This window comes from Monodelphis domestica, chromosome 1, assembly GCF_027887165.1.
Source record: "Monodelphis domestica isolate mMonDom1 chromosome 1, mMonDom1.pri, whole genome shotgun sequence".
NCBI lineage: Eukaryota > Metazoa > Chordata > Mammalia > Didelphimorphia > Didelphidae > Monodelphis > Monodelphis domestica.
Genome location: NC_077227.1, coordinates 378,983,632 through 379,006,637, shown reverse-complemented (window position 1 = coordinate 379,006,637; position 23,006 = coordinate 378,983,632). Strand labels below are relative to the sequence as shown.

Here is a 23,006-nt window from a genome sequence, read left to right as displayed (position 1 = left end):
CGTGCCTGTCCATCCTATGGCGCCCTTGTCTATGTCCTCCCTAAATGTCTGCCACAGAGGATTTGCCCAACTTGCTAGGCACATTACTCACTTTCTCCTAATACCAGAATAACAGCGGAGTACATTGGCTATTCATCTGTCATCCTTCACTATTTGACCCACCCATCTCTTCCCATTATACATTTCCCTGATGGCATCTTATTCCAGTTCTCCTTTGAAGTTTCTTATTGATTATACACTGAAGCCTGCTCACACCCATTATGTGCCTGCGCATTGCCCTCTGTGTGGTAGTCATTTTCAATTTAGAATATTATCTTACTACTACTGACTGAAGAAAATGGGGGAAGGGGAAAGGGCTGGCTAGCAGACTTTCCCTTTTCAGGACTAAGAGGCCCCACAATGAGATAGGGAAACAAGTGACCCTGAGCTACCAGATTTCCCAAAAGGGTCCAGAGGGAAAGGTGCAGTGGGTCTAAGGTTCAAATTCACCCAAACAGTTCTGTCATCCAGATTCTGACCTTTAAGAGGGCTCCCATTTCCAAGGCTTGCTGGATTAAAAGGTGCCTGGAAACCCTAGGTTCAATTCCCGGCTCCATTTAAAACCGCCCCAACAATATTCACTCCAGGAGACTTTGCCCAACGGACTTGCTCCCCTCTCCCTCTTTTTTCCAAGTCCAGGTGATCGGGGAACCATTTACTGCTTCGCCTTCGAGGGCTGGCACGTGCCACCTGAAGAGGGTGTGGGGACAAAGGAAGTGTGCGGCTGCAGGATCCACATCGCATGGGACGGGGATGGCGTTCCTCCAGCCAGGAGGGAGAAGCGAGCTCCTACCTCCAGTCTGGTCCCATCATAGGGGGGGGGGGGGAGCCCAAGTGGCCAAGACGCTTGTTTTGGGAAAAGAACGGGACAGTGCGGGCTAGAGGGGCCAGAGACGCTTTGATGTAAAGGAAGAGTCCAGGGAGAGAGGAATCATTTGGAGCCGTGTCGGAATGGCGGGGAGGGGAAGGGGGGAGCGCCTGCAAAGGTTGGGGCTCCTCTTCTTCCTCTGGGTCTCTGAGCAGCAGTCGCCTAGCCGGCCCCTTTAAGAACTGGGCTGGCTCTAAGCTCGTAACTTACCGCCTCGCTGGGGTGGGATAGGCTACTCAGCTGGCGAGGGAGGGCTGGAGTCGTCCTCCATCAGCAGTCTCGGGACCGGGAGAGGGAGAGGGAAAGGAGGAGGAATTAGAGGGGAGAGCGCGCTGGAGCTGGAGCGGACTGTGGTGGAGGGGAGGGCTCGGTTGGGCTGGGCAGCGCCAGAGAGGGGAGGGCTAGCGTGGGGACGGGGGCGCTGGGGCCCGCGACCGCTGGCTGCCTCTGCTGCGCCTTCTCTCCTGGCTAGCCGCAACCTGAGAGCCACTCGCGTCGTTTCCTGGGTTCCCTCCAGCTTCCCTGGGCCCGGCAGAGCCTTGCATGTGGCCCGTGCGCCGAGCTGATCTCTGCCCCGCGCACCGTGTCCAGCTCCAGATCTCGCTCCCTCCCGTGCACAGCTGCCCGAGGAGGTGGACCAGGGGCAATCGGTGCTTTGTCCCGGGGGCCGGTCCGGACCGAGGGAGCCATGCCCCGAAGGAGTATTGTGGAGGTGAAAGTCCTGGACGTGCAGAAGCGGCGAGTGCCCAACAAGCATTATGTGAGTGAGCGAGCTAGCGACATTGTCCTTTCTCCGGGAGACCCCTGCCCTCCCCTCGTCTTCCTTCCCTCCTCTCCCCTCCCCGCGCCTCTGGCAGCTGGACTGGCCACCTCTGGATCCAGTGTGATTTCTCCCTTTTCTTCCACCTCACACGAGTGGGTGGTCAGCCCTCTCCAGTTGTGAGGAGCCAGCCCAGCCGAGATGTAAGGGGAAAAAAACACTGCACCCGTCGGGCTGGCGGACTGTTCCCAGAGCGCTTGGCCCTGGGGGCTGTAAAATATGCCCAATGCTTCCCTCTTTTCCTTTAGGGGTTTAAAACTTCTTCTGCCCTCTGCCCTCTGTTTGTGTCCCTCTATCACCCTGCCTCTCTGGCGGTGAGTGGCCTTTTGTTTTACTGCCCGTGTGCTGAACATTACACAAGAAGTTTGGCTGGGGCTCGGGCTGGTGCTGTTTTTAACATCATTGTCACTATTTTAAAAAAGAAAGGGAAGAAAAAGGGGCGGGGAAGGCCCCTGATTTCACTCACTGTCTACTGAGTGAGAGAGAATATTTATAACGTCGTTGTCCTGAGCAGATCCGTGTGTTAGCTTTCATATATATGCCTCTTTATTGTCTAGGGACTCTCAGGACAGCAAGTTTCCTCTCCACAGAAAGTTTGGTTCCTTAGGGTTTTGGAGGATTCAATCCCCTGTTATGAAGGAGATTTCTGGCATTGAGGTATTAGCTTTTCCAAAAAGGAAAGACAGATTCACCACTTTTGGTTTTATTTAAAGTAGAAACCTGTCCAGCAACTAATTTCCTGATCTATAAAATAGGGCTGATCTATGGAAACATAGATTCATAGAATATTAGAACAAGGAAGGATCAGCCAGATTGTCTAGCTCAATCAGTGTTTTAGAGAACTGGAAACTGAGGTCCAGGAAAAGGAAATGACTTAATCAAGGTCCCACAGCTGTGCAGTTTTTAAAAGAACCAGAACTAGAATCCTGGTCTCTAGACTCTCAATTTGATGCTCTTTCCTTTGCCTCATTTTGATGCAGTGTGAGGCTTGCACAGCATGGCTGGTAAAGGGGCAATTTAAGTTTGGATATTAGGGAAAGACGGGTATTGTAGGTCTGAGTGTAGAAACACTAAAGATCTTCAAAGACTACCCCCCCTCACCCATGTGTGTATATACAAGTATATATATATGTATGTATGTATGTATGTATGTATGTATCCTAATGTTTGGTAGCAAGAACCTTAGATATATTTGAGACAGGATTAGGGATAGGCTGAGATTGGAGGCCTTGTGTGGACTCTACTTGATAGGGACAGATGGAGTAGAAGGGGCTACAGGTTCTATCATCAATCTACAGGTTCTATATTCCCCGGGAAGGACAATGGACTAGCATAAGAATGAAACATAGTAGTATTGGAATAGATACTATCTAGGAATTTTTAAAAGAAGACAACACACATTAAGTTGAATGTATTAGGTATTAAGTTGAGGAGAGAGAGACAGAGTGACAAAGACAGGGAAACAATGGGCTATAGAATAGAGAAGGGCGTTGGCTGAATAAATTTAGCTATGTTTTCTGAGTGAATGTATACATTTTTTGCCAATATGTATATGATACCTATATTTGTAATGAGAGTACCTTTAAATTTGCAGAAGATTCAGAGAGGAAAAGGTAGGTGAATGTGCTTTGAGCTTTTTGGAGTGAAGATAATTCTGTTAGTATTGGCTACAAAAACAATTTGGTCTCTAGGTAATTCAGTTCAATTCGGAGAATATTTATTTAAGAGCCTACTAGGAATAAGTTTTATGGCTAAAGCCTTGCAGATACCAAGACAAAAACCTCAACAATCTCTGCCCTCAAGGGTAGTGAGTAGCTACTTCCTGGACCTGTGGAATCTTTAAATAGATTTTGGACTTCTGCTTCCAGTTTCAAATTGAATCGCCTTAAAAAAAAAAATCAAATATTGGTATATATACTTGGATTAACCGCTGGCCTAGTAATTGCTTATTTGGACTGTATGGCTATTTGGATCAACCTAGCCACTTTAATTCTCCCTGTTGTTTTTTCCCTGGTCAGAGCAGGGTGAAATTCCAGCACTTCCATTGTTCCTTGCTTTGCCTTTCCCTCTCATCAATTCATAAAACAATCAGCCTTGGTTCCTAGTCCTAGCTAAGTCTTTTAGAAACCCGCTTAGAGATTCTGTTCCTTTATGACATCATCTTCTACCCAGAAGCAAAGGGATTTCTGGTTTTAGTGTTTTGCCAAGTTCCTCCAGCCTCATTGATGATATTTGATCAATTAAATAGAGTCCTTTTCCTAAGTCAATTTATCTGTTATCATTCACTTGGGAAAGATCTCAGTTTCTATCTCAGATTTGCCCTTTAGGGTGTTGCTAACATCCACACACAGCATAGAGACTTAATGCACACAAGAACTATCATGGACATGTATGTCATTTGGAGCTTGCCTTTCTGCATTTTGGTTTAGTGGCTCTTATGTTTGTAGAATCTTAGCTTTAGCTCTAGAAGGCACCTTAGAGACTATCTGGTCCAACCTACTCATTTTCCAAATAAAAACTTAACAAGGGGAAATGAATTGTCCAAGGTCATACAGGTAGTGGCAGAAGTAGGATTTCAACTCTGGTTCTCTAATCCAAAGCCATTAAACTTTTCATTGTACTCCACTGGGTTATAGAATCAAGGTTGAGACAATTAAGAGAACTGGGTTTCAAATGAAGCATGTATCCAAGAGAAAGGAAAACTATGCCCCATGATGGTTCTCTGTATACTAGGGGGGTGGGGAGACAAGCTAGAGCAGGAAGCACCCTAGACAGCCAAAGGTAGGGTATTATTTTGCATGTTATATTCCTGAGGTTGGTTTGGTTCTGGCCAACCTCCTAGAGTTTAAGTTTGGTACCAAGTGGGGTGGGGACTTCCCTCCTGTGGCCTGGGATGAAAGAGTGCTCATTTACAACCAGCCCAAGAGTGGAGTTTAGCCTCAGGTTAGTTGTTCTTTGTTGTCTCCCAATATCCTGGTGGGCTCTAGTATCTTCATGTGATATATTTGGATTTTATAAAATGGTCCAAACAAATAATACCTTAAAATCACTTAATCTAAGAAGTATGATTCTTGTCTGTACCCTTCTATAAATCCTGCATAAAGGATGTGCCCAGTATGTTGGAGGCTTTCAGTGAGTGGTTATCTACCCTGATGCAGGGAGTACCCACATTATGAATTTATTAAGGCAGTACTTTCAAGTTTAAATAGGGGTTACAAAATTATACACAAGGATCCCTGTGGACACATATTGGCTAAGAAAACCACAGATTAACATTATCTATATTTTATTATATTTTTATTTATTTTGTTAAATTTTTCCCAATTTGGTTTAATATGGTTCGGGCCAAAGTCTGGAGTAATGGAGGCCAATGTTTGATACCTTCTTATTAACATAATTTAAAAAGTATTAAATATATGCCACTAGTAAAATGTGCATTTAACCTCCTTGTGCCCTACATCACTCTAATACTATAAAAATTGCAGAGAAAGCACTCATCTATATTGATAGAGGGAGTTTATCTGGGTATTATCTATGTGAATGAAATTACAATGAATCACCTATACACAATGAATCACCTATACGAAATCATCAATACCAATTACAATCCATCACTTAGGTCAGTGATGATGAACCTTTTAGAGATGGAGTGCCAGGCCCTGCCCTCCCCCTACAGACTGAGTGCTGTACCTGACCCCACTAGAGACAGTGTGCCCTGCCTCCCCTTCCTTACCCCACACAGGGGAGGGAGGAAGCGCTCCCATTGGGCTGTTGGGTAGAGGGGCAGGTGAAGTGATGAATGTCCTCAGCAGGTATAGAGAGGGGTAGGGGAGTGACCCAAGCACTCTGCTCCCCTCCAGCTTTGCCACCTATGAGCCTTCCACCTTACCTCCTGTGTGCTCCCATTGGCTACTGGGCAGACCATGTCAACAGGCACAATGGAGTGGGGGAGGGGAGCAGCTCCACCAGAGTCCCTCTGCCTTTCTAGTAACAAAATCTGGGGGAGGGGAGGTGCCCGAGTGCCCACATAACATGCATAACATCTCTGGCACTGGTGCCAAAGGTTCACCATCACTGACTTAGCTGTATGTGTGTATGGGTTTGGGGAGATGGTAGAAGAATTCCTACTCAGAGTGTTACAAGTCTCCTAAAGTTGGAAATATCTCTGGGCCTCTATTTCCTCATTTGTAAATAAAGAGAAGAGCTGGACTAGATTCATAGGATGATAGATTAAAAAACTGAAGGGACCTTAATATTATCTACTACAACCTCCTCATTTTACAGATAAGGAAACTGAGACCCAGAGAAATAAAGTGATTTGGCCAAAGTCACACAGATAGTAAATGTTAGAGCTAGAATTCAAACATGGATAGCATTTATATGAGGCTTTAAAGTTTTCAGAGGCATCATATCTATGATCTCTTCTGCTTTGCACAACTACCATGTAAGAGTTATTATTGTTATTGTCATTCAATCATGTCTGACTCTTTGTGTGATCCCATTTGGGGTTTTCTTGGTAAAGATGTGAGAGTGGTTTGACATTTCCTTCTCAAGCTCACCTGTAATAGATATGTTATTATTATACCCATTTTACAGATAAGGAAACTGAGGTTGAGAAACATTAAGTGACTTGCCCAAGATCACACAATAAATATGAGGCAGCTTTTGAACTCAGGTCTTCTATGCTATAAGTCTAGCTCTCTTCACCACCATATCTTGAACTCGGGTCATTTGACTCCAAATTAAATAAAATTACAACTGCTTAATTAATCTTGCAGAGTTCTTCCAGCTCTGATGTTCTGTAGGTTGTTTTTTTTTTTAAATGAAGGCTGTAGAATCAGTGAATTCAATTTCTGAGATCCCTAGGGAGAATGAGCTGGTTTAAGATCTTAAATTACAATTTAGCAGATTTAATCAGGAATAATATACCTTTTCTAGATTTGTCAGACCGTGACCCAAACACTTGGAAAAAAAGAGAAACTTAGAAACAGAAGGGTTCTGTTCTCTCTCACTAGTTCAGGATGGCTCATGCATGCTTTATGCTCCCAAAGGACTATTTTTCTCTGAGAGTCCTGGGCTTGTCCAAGATTGACTTGTATCTGTGGAAAATAAAATAAAACGTTAAATATATGAGCTTTAAAAATACATACACACAGGGGGCAGTTCGGTGACTCAGTGGATTGAGAGCCAGGCCTAGAGATGGGAGGTCCTGGGTTCAAATTTGACCTCAGACACTTCCTGGAAGTGTGACCTTGGGCAAGTCACTTAACCCCCATTGCATGGCCCTTACTGCTCTTCTGCCTTGGAACCAATACACAGTATTGATTCTAAGACGGAAGGTAAGGGTTTTTTAAAAATTCATACATAAAAACATAGTAACTGAAAAGAATGGTTTCAAAAAAAATCTGGGAAGACATGTATGAACTGATGTAAAATAGAGTAAGCAGAACTAGAAGACAAATTTATAAAGTAATAATGGTATTGTAAAGACAAACACTTGAAAGATTTAGGAACTCTGATCAATGCAATGACCAACCAAGATGAAACATGCTACCTGCCTCTTGATGGGTGATAGATTCAGACTAAAGATTGAGACTTTGGTGAAGGGGGGATGATTACATTTTTTTAAATTGACTCTACATGTTTGTAAGAGGGATTTGTTTTCTTTCTTCCTCAATAGCAGGAGAGAGAAAGGAGAGAAGTCAGATTTTCATTGATTGAAAAAATGTAATTTAATATTAAAAAAAACAAAACAATGTGATGGATAGATTTGGGGCTCACTGCCTCCAGCTCCCTATACTACTTTACAATCTTTGTTCTCTGAGTTGTCTGAATGAGTGTTGCAAGTGACTTCTTCAAGTGTGACTCCCAGAGAAAGAGGAAGAGAAACTTCCCACTCCAGAATTCTATGAATGATAAAAGAAGCTGCTTTGTAAAGCCTTTCCTAATTTTCCCTCATCCCAACTCCCCCCCATGCTAGTGCTTTCCTTCCCTAAATTGCCTTGTACTTGTACTCCTGTTGTAGATATTCTGTATATACCTAAGTGTGTGGGTGGCTTCTCATCCTTTAAAATGTAAACACCTTGAAGGCAGAACTGATTCAGTTTTGTTTTTGTATCCTTAGCACTTAGCAGAGGGCCAGAATATAGTAGTAGTAAATGTTTATTGATTTATCGATGTAGGTATTTAGGGGCTTTATTTCAGTAATCTCAACTTCCTTGTAGTTTGATAATGAACAAGGCTTTTTTTTTTGTTAAGTAGACCTTCAAAAGCTTTTCATATTGAGCTCTTTAAATGGAAAGAAAAGCCTTGAGGCTTTATGTTATAAGGGGAGAAACACCACACTTAGGGTCTGTGGGACTGAGTTCCACTCCCAGATATCATGAAATAACTTGGGCTTTTGGAGTAGCTTTCTAGGCCTTGGTTTCATCATTTGTAAAATGAGTGGTTTGGGACGAAGTGATTTATTCATTCAAAATTTTTGGGAGCACGTACTATGCACAAAGTTCCAGAGGGATCTCTGAAGTCACTTCCAGTTCTAAAATTATTTTAGCTCCTGGAATTGGAGCTGAAAGACTTACTGGTTTGTGTTTCTGGGGTCAAAGGCAGACAGGCAAGCAGTGGCTTAGCAAGCTGCCAGGATGAGGGCAATTAGTATTCTGTGATTGAGCCCTGTAAGAATTTGTTCTCTTCAAAGTGGGGGACCGGGACAGCCAGGTAGCTCATTGGCCATAGAGCCATGGGTGGACAATGGAGATTCTGGGTTCAAATATGACCTCAGACAAGTCTAGCTGTGTGACCCTGGGCAAGTCACTTAACCCCCATTGACCAGCCCTGAACACCATTTTTCTTTGGAATCCATACTTAGTATTAGTTCCAAGACAGGAGGTAAGAGATTTCAAAAGGTGGGAGGGAGGCAGTATGGGAGTGGGGGTGGAAAAAATAAACACCTACTATGTGGCATGCCCTGTGTTAAGTACTCTATAAATATTAACTCTTTTGATCCTCACCACATCCTGCAGGAGAGATTCTGTTATTATCTTTACTTTACTACTGTGGAAATTTGGACAAAGATTGAGTGACTTGCCCAGAGACACATAGCTAGTTAAATGTCTAAGGCTGGATTTGAACTCAGGTCTTCCTGATCCCATTCTATCTACTGCATCACCCAGCTGCTCCTGTAGAATTTCTTATGACTGGAAGATCTCTCATTCTTCCTTGTCTTTTACAGTTAGTAGCTTCTCTGTGGGAACTTAACCCGAATGATTAGAAGAGTGTTAATGAGACCAACTAGCCAGTTAAGGTAAGGGATTCGCAATCCACAAGCCTTGGCTCTGTTTTACAGCCATAAACTTTATACCTAATCAGACCTTCCATGTTGGAAATATGTGCTGTGGGGAATGTGTGCTATCAGGGACAAGATATCCCAGTTAAGAGGGTGAGGAGGAAATGGAATGAAGGAGAACACAATACAAATGTATGTGTAGTATCTTTTATGTGCCAGGCACTGTGCCAAGCATTTTTTTACAAATATTAGCTGATTGGATCCTTACAATGACTCTGTGAGAGAGATGCTATTATCTTCATTTTACAATTGGGAAAACTGAGGCAGAGAGGTCCAGTGACTTGCCCAGAGTTACACATCTAGGAAGTGAAATTAGGTCTTTGATTCCATGCCCTGCCCTCTCGACACCAGCCACTTCAGGATGGTTCAGTGCAACTCCTTCTCACTACTAGAAAAACACCTCAATGGATTTGTAGTCATTGGTCTTCACTTAAGGCAGGATTGTTTGTCAGTTTAACATCATCTAGCAAGCAGCTGTGATGTGGCAGAGAAAAGAGTGGATTTCTAGTGAGAGGAAACTGAGTTCAGATCCTGGCTATGCCACTTACTAGCTTTCTGAGCCTCAGCTTAATTATCTGTAAAATGAGGTAATCTCACCCGTGTTACCTAACCTATGGAGTTGAGCACAGTTATATAGGTTTAGAGTTCTATATGACCTTCAAAGTCACCCTTGACGCACTCCTTCATTATACAGATGAGGGAAGTGATTTACCTAAGGTCTCACTGGTGATAATCAACAGATTCAAATCTGGACCCCCAACTCCAAATTTAGTTTTTTTAAGCTATTTGTCATAAGAATATATATATATATATACATACATACATATATATATACACACACATACACAGATATGTCTGTAAACTATCAAGTCCTATACAAATGCTCTTTCAGATATCATCGAATCTTAAGTTCAGTTATCAACTAAGAATTGCTAGACCCCTTGAAAATTTTATTGATCTCTTTTATAAAATATGATTTTCATTTCTCAATATATCCTTCCCCTTTCCTTTCCTAAAGAACCTTACAAGAATAAAAAAAGACATTGAAAAACAGTCCTGCAGAATTGACCTGCCAAACAAATCTAAGATTATATGTAGTTCTCCACACCCATGTTCCTCTGTCTCTGCCAAAAAGGGAGAGAGATGCTTTCTCATTGCTCTTCTTTGGGGTCAGCTTTGGTCAGAATTTCACAGCATTCAGTTTCAGTTTTTGTTGTTCTTTCCATATACATTGTGGTAGTCATGATGTATAGGTTTCCTAGATTTGCTTTACTGGATTCTTCATAATTATTGTTTCTTATATCATAGTAGAGTGTTCTATTGTATGCTTGTCCTACAATTTTGTTAGCCATATCCCAGGCAATAGACATCTGCTTTGTTTCCAGTTCTTTACCACTAAAATAAGTAGTACTATAAATATTTGGGTGTACCTGGAACCTTTCTATCTTGATCTTCTTGGACTATATGCCTGGCATTTCAACCTCTTGCATCCACGAGTATGGAAATTTTAGTCACATTCTTAGAATATTTCCAAGTTGCTTTCCACAATGGTTAAGACCAATTCATAGCTCCAAAAGTGTACCGGTGTACCTGAATTTTCATAATCCCTCCAACAATGACTATTCCCATGTTTTCTCATCCTTGCCAGTGTTTTGGGTGCAAACAACCTCAGAGTTGTGGTTTGTTTGTTTTTTCAACCATTATATTTTGTTTTAGAATCAGCACTAAATGTCAGTTTCAAGGCTGTAAGGATAGGCAATTGGAATTAAGTGACTTAAATATCTGAAGTCAGATTTGAACCCAGGATCTTCTATCTCCAGCTCTGGCTTTCTAGACCACTGAGCCATCTAGCTGCCCCCTCAGAGTTGTTTTGATTTCCCTTTTTCTTCCTAGTTGTTTGGAACAAAGTTTTCATGTAGTTGTTAATAATTTGTAGTTCTTCTTTTGAAAACTTCATATCTTTTAACCACCTAATCTTTGTAAAATGTCTTGGTCTTTGTTTTACTTCCTTATGTATCTTGGATATCAGACCTTTATCAGGGGATACTTAATGCAAATAAATTTGTTTCCTAATAAACCACATCCTTTCCTATCTGAGTTGGTTTAAGTTTCTTCAAACAAAAACATTCCATTTAATTTAATCAATTAAAATTTTTTTACTTTTCTTGATTAATTCTATATCTTGTTCAGTTAAGAATTTGACCTCCAGATATAGCTCTGAAAGTTACCAAATCTAGTTCTTTTAATTTTCACCTATATAATATATATTATAGTGTGATTTAATATTCAATGGATTCCTTTGCTTTTTTTTTTTTAACCCTTACCTTCTGTCTTGGAATCAATATTATGTGTTGGTTCCAAGGCAGAAGAGTAGTAAGGGCTAGGCAATGGGGGTCAAGTGACTTGCCCAGGGTCACACAGCTGGAAAGTGTCTGAGGCCTGATTTGAACCTAGGACCTCCTGTGTCTAGGCCTGGTTCTCAATCCACTGAGCTACCCAGCTGCCCCCTGTCTTTGCTTTTTTAAAAAATAACTCTTACCTTCCATCTTATAATCAATATTATATTGGTTACAAGGCAGAAGAGCAAATAAGGGTGAGTCGGTGGGGGTTAAGTGGTCTGCCCAGGGTCACACAGCTAGGAAGTGCCTGGGGTTAGATTTGAACTCAGGGCCTGTCTCTCAATCCATCAAGCTATCTAGCTGCCCCTGAATGGACCCCTTTCTTAAAAGAGTAAAAATAATATTGGAAGGGCATATGTAGAAACAAGAATGGGTATCTTGACAGATCCAATAAGGAAGACCACTAGTATTAAAAGAGTAGGGTTGATTCTTACTAGAGAAGCAGACTATCAATTTTACTCCCTTCCTGGACTGCCTTCAGTGAGCATTGAATGGTAATCCATGGCCTTGCAGATAAAGGTTTCTCAGATTGGATGCGGGAGAGGAAGGGTGGACATCTGCCAGGTCTGGCATTGACTATTGTTTGTAGACCTCAGTCATTGTGGAACTTCGGGGTGATGAATTAAATCTCTCACCTTTCACTTCTCAACCATCTGTGCTTCCTCACTGTGATTTACAAAGGGGCAACTGTCCTCTCCCTAACTTACTAGGTCCAGTGACTTTCCAATTCAAGTATGGGGTGAGCTCAGAGACCCTCTATATGTAATTCTTGTGGCTGTGGCTTCTTTGGCTGAACATTCCTGTTCTCTCTTGGAATGAGATGCATGTAAAATACAAAGAAGAGGAATCTAGACAAATGCTTTTAATGTTTCTCTGCTAATCAACTCAGGAACTATTAGGAATAGCTCATCAGAGCAAAAAAGAATTCTTTGATTCCCCCCCACCCCTTTCCTTATTCCTTGCATCCAATCAGTTGCCAGTTCCTGTTATTTCTATCTTCACAGTATCTCCCATGTCCAATAACTTCGCTGCAACAGCCTTTGTTCAGGCCTTTAGCTCTTCCCTTGACTTGTCATGACTGACTAAATGAGCTTCTGAGGCATCCAAAACCCTAACCTACCCCTCCTCCTGCCTAAGTACTCTTTCTAATGTATTGCTGTGATTGCATCTTTCCTCTACTCAAAAACCTTTACTTGCTCCCCATTATTGCATACCTCATTAAGATTTTAACTCCCAAGTCTGGCATTCAATACTTTCTGGTTTAGTTCTAACTTGTCTATCATTCTGTGGAATAGCATTCTCTTTCATGAGGTTTGTTCCAGTTTATAACCCCTTCTCCCTTACTGTCAGAATTCCCTACTTCCTTCAAGGCCCAATCTCCTCCATGAAGCCTTCACTCAACTTGCAATATACCCCGCCGCCACCACCACCACCATATTTATCTATTAGTGATCTTTTCCTCAAATTTCTCATTCTGTTTTTCCTGACTCTTTTACCTTTGTCACATTCTTCCTTGTATTAGATTTAGTTGTGCATATATATATGTTTTCCATTCCTTTTTCCAATTAGACTGGAAGCTCTTGGAAGGCAGAGAATGTCCTTCTTTATCTTTGCCTCTTTGGCACCTTTGGCAGGGCCTTGCACATAGTCAGTGCTTTAAAAAGGTTGGTTGAATTGAGTCAAAATGCTGTTTCCAGCAAGGGGAATTCAGAAGTCTTGAAGTTGATGGATCTTCAAGAGTGTTTATAGTGTTTGCCTACTTTGAATAAGAGTTTCAGTGACTCAGAGTTCAGTGCAATTGCAATTCTACAGAAAAGATGGTTGTTGAAGCCACATAATTGAAATTTACCTTCTTCCCCATCCTCGTCCTCTGGAATCTTGGAAACTCAGAGAACTTTCAACTGCCTAAAATTATGTCACTATAGGAATGGGTGAGCCATCTCTTTGGCTCTTTGGGAGCTATCTCGTTGGAACTGATCTGATAAGCCTGGAGTTGAAGAGTATGAAGAGTACATGGACAAGACCTTCTGGAGGTTTGTGAGAATGGTGACAGCCACACATCATTGCTTCATTTTAAGTTCTTTCTACTCCTGGGATAATGCCCTGAGAAGGCAGAGCCATAGAATCCATCTCAAATACCCTCTCCTGCTGATTAGGAGCCCCATTCTGGTCCTTAGACCAATTGGGCAAGGCCAATTTGCCTACATCACTTTGGAGCCAGGGGAGTCACACAGGCTGTTAATTATATGGAATCATAACGCTTTAATATTTCCAATGATCAGAGAGGATGCTGGGTAGAGGGGCAGGCATAGCTGAGTCATCCCTCCTTGGCTGTGTCTTGGCCAGCATCCTGCGAGCCAGGGCTTTGCCACAAATTAGATGTTCTACCCCATTCCCCACACTGAACTGCTTTCCTTGCATTAACCCAACCAGCTGCAAACCCTAAAGGCGGGACTTAGAATGGGCCAGAATCCCAGACCTAGGACCTTCTTTTGGTTGGTAAAGGGAGAAGGCTCCAGGGAATGTATCCTGGAAGGAAAGTAAGCTTTCTTCTCTGCTATTAACTCACTGTCTCAGAGTTTCCACTCACAGACATTTCTCTAACTTAATTGAAGAAATAAATGAGTGAGGGGCAGATAGGTGGCTCTGTAGCTGGAGACCCTATTCTGGAAATGGGAGGTCTTGGATTCAAATGTGGCTGCAGGTTCTTCCAAGCTTTGTGACCCTGAACATATCACTTAACCTCCATTGTCTAGCCTTTACTGCTCTTCTGCCTTGGAACCAATATACAGTACTGATTCTGAGATGGAAGGTAAGAGTTAAAAGAAAGGAAGGAAGGAAGGAAGGAAGGAAGGAAGGAAGGAAGGAAGGAAGGAAGGAAGGAAGAAAGAAGGAAAGAGAAAGAAAGAAAGAAAGAAAGAAAGAAAGAAAGAAAGAAAGAAAGAAAGAAAGAAAGAAAGAAAGAAAGAAAGAAAGAAAGAAAGAAAGAAAGAAAGAAAGAAAGAGAGAAAGAGAGAAAGAGAGAAAGAGAGAAAGAGGGAAAGAGGGAAAGAGGGAAAGAGAGAAAGAAAGAAAGAAAGAAAGAAAGAAAGAAAGAAAGAAAGAAAGAAAGAAAGAAAGAAAGAAAGAAAGAAAGAAAGAAAGAAAGAAAGAAAGAAAGAAAGAAAGAAAGAAAGAAAGAAAGAAAAAGAAAGAAAGAAAGAGAGAAAGGAAGAAAGAAAGAAAGAAAGAGCACTTAAGTGTTATGTGCCAAACATTGTGACCAAAGGCTATTCTAAGTGCTAAAGAAACTCATAGAAGATAAAGAAAGACCTAGCTTTCAAGGAACTCAAACTGTGATTGAGGAAGATAACATATATAGGGCAAGTTCAGCTTAAAGACAGGATGTTAAGACCCAGAATGGGATGTCTGCTGCAACAAAGCAGGGAGGCTGGAAGAGAGTGGCCCACTACTATCAAGAAGGTGGCAGTGGATACTCCAAGTCAGAGAGGAGCTGGGATTCTGGGGTACCTCGGGTAGGAGTAGAGTTGGAGGGAAGGATCGGAAGTCAGTGTCCAGCCAGAGCAAAAGGAAAATAAAAGAGGAATGGGAACATTATTAGGAAGGCTTGGGATGGAGTTTATATTTAATAAACCAATATTTAACTAAGCACCAGGCACCTAGTAAGTGTTCAGTGGGCACTGTGGAAGATTCATGGGAGGTCAAAAGACAAAGCCCTTGCCCTTAAAGAGCTTATAGTTCCTATAATTGGATATGCAGGGCCGATTCCTAGGCAAGATTAGAGAACCAGACAAGATTGTAGGAAGGGAATCAGAAGTTAGTAGTCAAATGATCTCATTATGCCTCTGTGAATTGCCCAAGATCACACAATTCCTAAGAGATAGGTCTCAAAATTAAGTCTTCTAGCTCCAGTTTATGTGGTCTCCTGGATTCAGTCAGAGGACTTGCAGTTAGATCCTACTCTGATACTTATTACCTACATGACCTTAGAAAAATTCATTTAATTTTTCTGAGCTTCAGTTAATTCATCTGTTAAATGAGGAGGTTAGACTAGATGACCTTGAAAGGACTTTCCAGCTTTAGATATAGGATCCCATGACCATGATGACTTGTAAGAAGTACTATATTGTACAGTGGAAATGAAAAAAATGTGAAAATAGTTTAGAAAAGAAAAATATTAACAGGAACTGTAGTTATCAAAGGAAAGCTTTGTGTAGGAGGTTGGAAATGAACTGGCCAAGATGAATGCAAGGGATGGGGTGGGAGGGAAAGCACTGAGCAAAAGCAAGTAGACAGGAACTCTGATTAATAGTAATGAACAAAATGGTCTTAGAGAATTGGTAATGAAATATAACTCTCTTCTTTCAGGACAGAGGTGGAAGACTATGGATTTAGGGTGGTATATTTGCCATCAGACATGGCTGCTACTTTCAGGTGTTTTTCTTTGTTTGGTGAATTAGGGGAATTAAAGGGTTGGTAAAGAGGGAAAGATTAATGTGAAAAAGGAACAATAAAGCTGTTTTTTCAAGGGTAAATAGGCAGGAACAAACATGGTCTGTTCAGTGGATGAAGGGGCTATTTGAGAGTAGTAGAAGATAAAGATAGAAGGGCAGATGGAGTCAGATCATGGAGGATCTTGAATGTTAGACAGACCTTTAAAAATATAAAGGGACTTAGGGAAGGGCTGTAGACTGCTTCCTGTCTAAATGTGGCTTGTAAGTCAGCTGAACATTCAACTCACCCACAATTCCTTTGAGAGAAAACCGTAGTTTTAAATATTTATTGATTTCATTCACCCAATTTAATTAAATTATTTGTTAATAGAAATAGCATGTGTGTGTGTGTCTGTGTCTGTGTCTGTGTCTGTGTGTGTACACTTGGTCTAGGAGGAACTGGAAAAGAAGTCCTTTTCAACTAAAACAATTGTTAATAACTTCCTCTCTTCCCAGGAAAGGAGTGAATCAGCAACTTTATCATGATGACTCCTCTCTGTTAGACATGTTCTTCATTCTGAGAAGGGATACCTTGTTCTCAGTGATGAAGCAGGAAAATGGAAGGAATTTGGAATAGGGAATGAGGTAGAACAGCTATTATAACTGTGGTACACTTTTTCTAGTCATAGAGCAGACTGATCTCAAGCTCCAATATTCCTTGACCTGAATTTTTTCTCTTATTCTGGATCCAGTCTATCAATATTAATTCCTTTTGAAAGAGTTTCTCTGTGTCTTGAGAGTTTATTTCTACCAACTCGAGAGGTGAAAAATAGCTATGTCTCATGTCTGGATTTTGATACTTCCAGATAATTATAATGTATCCACTACTCAAAAACCTTTAATGATCCTACACTGTCTACTGAATAGTATATAAAATACTTGATTGTAGTATTTAAGACCCTCCACAGTTTTGTTCCTTGTTCAGCCTTGTCTCATGCTATTTTCCTTTGTATTTTTTATATTCTACCCAAACTGGATTACTCTCTATCATTCATTTTCATTCTGAGAGCTCCTGATCTTCTAGTTCAGTGTTGTTACTAATACAGTCTGCCCTGCCTGGAATGGGCTCCCTCTCTCATTTCTATCTTTTAAAGTCCTTTCCTTCCTTCAAAATCTAACAAAAGTCCCATCTTCCCCTTTATGGCTCTCCTTCCTCCTCCAAGTGACTTCTTCATCTTTGAATTTATTTTAACACTTTGATTTTTTCCTTAATTTACTCCTCTGTATTTTATTTCTTTACATCCTGTCTCCTGCCCCGCATCATTAGAAAGTTTGCTGAATTTTTTGCTCCTCAAAAGGCCTATCTTTGTATAAAGTGATATCCCTTTCTGACTGGCACGATTTTATTGATAGAAAGGAAGAAGAAAGTTACATGAGATATACTGAAAAACAGTCCATCAAAAGAAAAGTACTTTCTCAAGGCAAAGATGGGTAAAGTTTCATGTGGTACCTAAGCTCCATAAGACCACTATGAGGAATTTTTAAGTCAATAGTTGGAGATTCCCAATACCTAGAATTATTTTGGTGACTATGGAACAACCATGTATTGCTTAGTTGTAGCTTAACTAACAGAAATGTGGATTTCCTCATAAGATAGAGATGAATTCTTTCACATGCTGTGAAAAGTCAGTTGGTCAAAATCAGACATTTCAGGAGGGTCTAAGATGAGCTGGGTCCAAGAAGGAACCTCAGAGCAGCATCACAGTAAGACCTCAGGGTCTATGCTACCATCTATCAGCGACTTGGAAAAGTTTATTGAAGGAAAAACCTCTGCTGCTTTGAAGAGCTGAGAAAGAGCTTTGAAGAGAAAGTTTCTACCTTTCTTTTTCTAGTGCAAAGGCACTGCCAACTGCTTCCTGAGAAGTAGAAACCCTTCAAGGTCCAGCTCAGGAAGCTGACCTTGAAAAGCTTTGCTGTCCAAGCTAAAGGTTCTGTTTTACTGAAAAAGCTTAACATTGCCTCAGCAGCCCAGGAAAGGAGTAGCCCTAGTATAGCAGGAGTGAAGAGAGACCCTGTCATCAGTGATCTGTGGTACATATTGTCCCTAAAAAAAAAAAAGCAAGGACATCAAGGCCCATATTCCAAAACTGTGAGTTGCCCTGGACAGGTGTTCCTTACTTCTTGGCCTCTCATCTATTGTTCTATAGGTTTCTACCTGCTCTCCTCCATGGACACTGAGCATTGGTGAGTGAATGTGCCCCAAGTTTATGGGTACAATGTTATGTTATATTTAATCTTGCATTGCTTTCTGTTTAGTGAATGTTTCTAATTAAGAGTTAATGGGGGGCAGCTGGGTAGCTCAGTGGATTAAGAGCCAGTCCTAGAGACGGGAGGTCCTAGGTTCAAATCTGGCTTCAGCCACTTCCTAGCTGTGTGACCCTGGGCAAGTCACTTGACCCCCATTGCCTAGCCCTTACCACTCTTCTGCCTTGGAGCCAATACACAGTATTGACTCCAAGACGGAAGGTAAGGGTTTAAAAAAAAAAAGAGTTAATGGTGGGGCAATTCTAGAGAATAGTGGATAGAGCGCCAGGCCTGGAGTCAGGAGGTCCTAGGTTCAAATCTGGCTTCAGATACTTCCTGGCTGTGTAACTTTGGGCAATTCACTTAATTCCAGTTTGCTAAGCCCTTGCCATTCATGTCTTAGAACTGATACTAAGACAGAAGATAAGGGTTTAAAAAAAACCAACAAAACAAGTTAATGGTAAAAAATATTTTTTAAAAATTTAACTAGAGTTAATGGCATCATCTTTGTTGTTTTATAGAATGGGAAGCACATCTATGGGTGCCCAGAAACTATAGTTATGAACAGTAGAATTATTGCTCCCCCACACCAGTTACCCCCCCAAGAAAGTTAGTTGTAGCAGCATAGACACTCTCTTCTAAGAACTTCTAATCAATCTTTGAGTACATATTGAATATGTAAGCCGGATTAGAGAGAAAAGAGAAGAGAAGGAAGTACCACAAAGTTGCCAAGGATCTCTTAATGACCAAATATAATGGTCATTTTTTTCTAGACCCCATCTATCTTTACTTTTCTGCATCATAATGCTGTGATGCTCTCTCTCTCTTCTCTAGATTTTTTTAAACCCTTACCTTCTGTATTAGAATTAATACTATATATTGGTTCTAAGGCAGACAAGTGATAAGGGCTAGGCAATGAGGGTTAAGTGACTTGCCCAGGGTCACACAGCTGGGAAGTATCTGAGGCCAGATTTAAACCCAGGACCTCCTGTCTCTAGGCCTGGCTCTCAACCCAGCTGCTCCCTCTTTTCTAGATTTTTAGCACACTGCTCTTTCTTGGACTTTCTCTCACCTGTCTGATGTAAAGATGATTTTAGTTTTGTGACTTGAAATCTAAATAATTGACCACCAGGGAAAATTCCCAAATAATAAAATACCCAAGTCAGCTGGGAATTATAGTGATTTTAATTAAGAGAGAGAGAAGGAATTAAAGAAAGGAGAGAGAGAGAGAGAAAGAGTTAATTTAAACTGCTCTGACTCAGGCTGAGCCAGGCAGTAGTTAAAGGTTAAACCTAAGGGAAAGGGAGTCAGTCTTATCACTCACCACGAGACTGTCTCCAAGGAAGCTGTCTGAGGGGGATCCTCCAGGCTGAGTTCCAGTCCTCACTGAACTGCACTTGGAATCTAATTGCACTCCAAACTGAATTCAATTGCTTGAACTGACTTTTTAGTCTCCTTTTAAAGAAATTTTCTCTTATGTCACCTCCCCTAAATTTTCACATCTACCAATCACAGTAGACACTTTTTCCAGGACTTCCTATTCTTTAGTTCTCACCTTCTTTGATTAGATTTTCTCCAGGACTGTCCACTCTTTAGTTCTCACCTTCTCTGGTTAGATTATATCTTCTGAGGTACTTCACACTTCTTTGTTAAACTTACCTTTTGTGAGTTACTTGACCTTTTTGTGATTAATTTAACATTTATAGGTACTTAACACCCTTTTGTATTAGATCTAAAAATAGACTTAGCTTAAGTTTTAGCTTCACTATAAGGTACGAGTTAAGTACCTTCATTGTTCAATCAGGAGTTTACAACTTTATCTTCCCCTAAAGTATGTCTAATTAGGGTGGAGTAATTTCTAAGTTCACACTGACCAGGCCTTTTTCATCTCCTTTTTCGACCTCATCGTTTATATTGTATCTCCTATCTATGGGTGATCTCGAGACTCTTCCCTGGGCCTTCTTCTCTTTCTCTATATTCTTACTTGGTAACCTCATCAGTTATTGACTGATGAATTAAGATCTCTTATGTTGTTGACCCCCAGACCTTAATATCTATCCCTAGTCTTTCTCTTGAACTCCAGCCCTGCATCACCTTCAACATTTGTATCTGAATGTCCCATAAACATTAGTGCATTTGAAACAGGATTTATTATCTTCCTCTTCCCCCAAACTCATACTTATTCTCAGGCACATTGGTTTGCAATCCCAGTCATTTCTGACTCCTCACTTTCTCCTCTGACACTGCCACCACTCTGATACAAATCTTATTCACCTTATTCCTGAACTATTGTTGGTCTCCAGCCACCAATTTGTCCCCACTCCATTCCATCAGCTATTTACTTGTCAAAGTGATCTTCCCCAAAGATCTGATCTTGTCCTCACCACCTCCTACTCAATAAATTCCAGAGAGTTTCTATCACCTCCAGGATCAAATATAAGTATTTGTTTTTCAAAGCCCTTCATAGCCTGACTCTCCCTCCCCCCGCCAGTATTCCAGGCTTTTTACACTTTATTCTCCACCATCTCTTGACTCTGGGCATTTTCACTGGCTCTGTTCCATTTCTGGAATGTTCTTCATCCTCATCTTTGGTTTTCAAGTCCGAGCTAAAATCTCACCCTCTACTTGATCTACACCCTCCTCATCCACCATAATTCTAGTGACCTCCCTCTGATGATTATTTCCAGTTTATCCTGTATATAGCTTGATTGTACATAACTTTTTGCATGGTTTCTCCCCATTAAATGGTAAGCTTCTCAAGAAAAGGAACTTTTACCTTCCCCTGTATTCCCAGTGCTTGGCACAGTCCCTGGCACATACTGGGTGTTTAATAAATTTCTGTTGATTGACTGAGTCCATATATTTTGCTCCTAAAATATATTTCTCATATGTCCCCTTCTCAACTTACGTGACCACCACTCTAGTTTAGACCCTTATCACTTCACTCTTAGACTATTACCACAGTCTCCCTGTCTTGTCTCCCCACTCCATTTTATTTTCCACACATTGCACAGAGTGATTTTCCTAAAGCACAGATCTAACCATGTCACCTCCTTCCCCTTCAGTAAATTCTAATGGCTTCCTACTGCCTCTGCAGTCAAGTATAGACTCTTATGTTTAGGATTTAAAGCCTTTCAAGATATGACTTTGCCCCATATTCAACCTTATTATACCTAACTCTGTGTACTCTGGGATTCAGTTTCAAATTGAATTTCACATTGATCAACTTTAAATTTATGTGCCTTTGCACTTACTTCCCTTCCCCAACTCTCTTTGCCTAGATATACTTCCTCCTTGCTTCTGCTTCTTAAAATCTTGTTTCCTTCAATATGCAGCTCAAATGCCAACTTCAATATGAGGTCTTTCTTGATCCCTTTATGTATTAGTATTTTCTTTCTACCCACCAAAAAAAAAAGATACCTTATATTATGTTAAAAATATTTTATATATAATTATATGTGTACATATTATTTTCTTTCAGAGAACATAAGCTTCTGGAGGTCTAAGACTTCAAGGCCCAGCTTTTGATAGGTGCCTATTAAATGTTTATATATTCTATGAGGGGCAGCAATGTGACTCAGAGGCTAGAGTGCCAAGCCTGAAGTCAAAAAGACTCATCTTCGTGAGTTCAAACACAACACTTACTAGCTGTGTGATCCTGAGCAATTTCTTCAGTTTCCTCATTTGTAAAAATAACTAGATAAGGAAATGGCATACCACTCCAGTATCTTGCCAGGAAAGCCCTAAATGGGATCTCAAAGAGTCAGACTCAGTTGAAATGACTCAAAAACAAAATATTCTATGATCCAAGAGAGCAATCTTCTTATTCTTCCTTTTACATAACTCTCCATTTCACTGGCTGTCTTCCAAGCCAGTAATTCTCTTCCTTTATCACCTTCTGACTTCCTTGGCTTCCTTCAAGATTCAACTTAAATCCCACTTTCAAGCGTAGCCCTTTCCAAATCCTTCCTGTTGCTTGTGCCTTCCTTCTATGATTACTTTTCATTTTCATTTTTTAATTCCTTACTAGGATGGCCTCTTTTGAGGGATGATAACTTATTTTCCCCTTTCCTTGTATCCCCTACACTTGGCATAGAGAAAGCATTTTATAAATGTTTATTGGCTCACTTATTGGATGATTGTTAGGAAATGGAAGAATGAAGAGGTATTTAGAGATTGACCAGTAGCTTGGAGGGACCTTTGCTATCTGAAATTAGATTCCAATATTGGGGGATCCTAGAAGCTAGTTCTAGAATTTGAATATCATCTTTAGATTTTATCTAGGTGACTGGAATGGTTTGGTTCTTCTCTCTTTTACCCTTCTAATTCTAAATGTCTTAGGGGTTAGGGGAGAAGAGGATGTGTCTGGCCTGGAATGGATCTTTCTAGGATACTACCCTTCCCATTACTCCTTGAGTTGTTCTAGAAAAGCAACATTCTCTTGAAGTCTCCAGAACAATGAACTCATTATTGGCTCCTGAGAAGAGAGAAGGAAATTCCCACACCCCTCTTTCTTTCTTTGGAAGGGTGGGAAACTATAGATGTAGAAAGTTAATATATTATTGGATGTAGCTGCTATGTGGGTTGATTTTTGCCTAATGGATTTTTTTTTTGTTAAAAGGAAAGCCTGGGGGTCGAGGAAGAAATGGGCTTATCTGCACTGGACTCTGGTGTAAAACAAAAGGCATCAATTTAAAAGCTAACTTTTTAAAAAGCACTTTCTAAAAGCAAACTAATAACTAACTGAACTATGAAAACTCTCTTGGGGCAGTGGTCCTTGGATTCAGGTTCCCTTTAG

The 23,006-nt window shown here is 41.0% G+C and overlaps 1 protein-coding gene across 2 annotated transcripts in view; it reads left to right on the top strand.

The window, feature by feature from the left end:
• Positions 1-995: 995 nt before the first annotated feature.
• The window catches only part of SH3PXD2B (SH3 and PX domains 2B), a 164,396-nt gene continuing 142,385 nt past the window's right edge, over positions 996-23,006 (top strand). For both annotated transcript variants that reach the window (XM_001380503.5, XM_007474016.3), the window contains exon 1: positions 996-1,667. In XM_001380503.5, the coding sequence (XP_001380540.2) occupies positions 1,596-1,667 (72 nt within the window). In that variant the 5' untranslated portion in view covers positions 996-1,595. The remainder of the gene's footprint in view (positions 1,668-23,006) is intronic.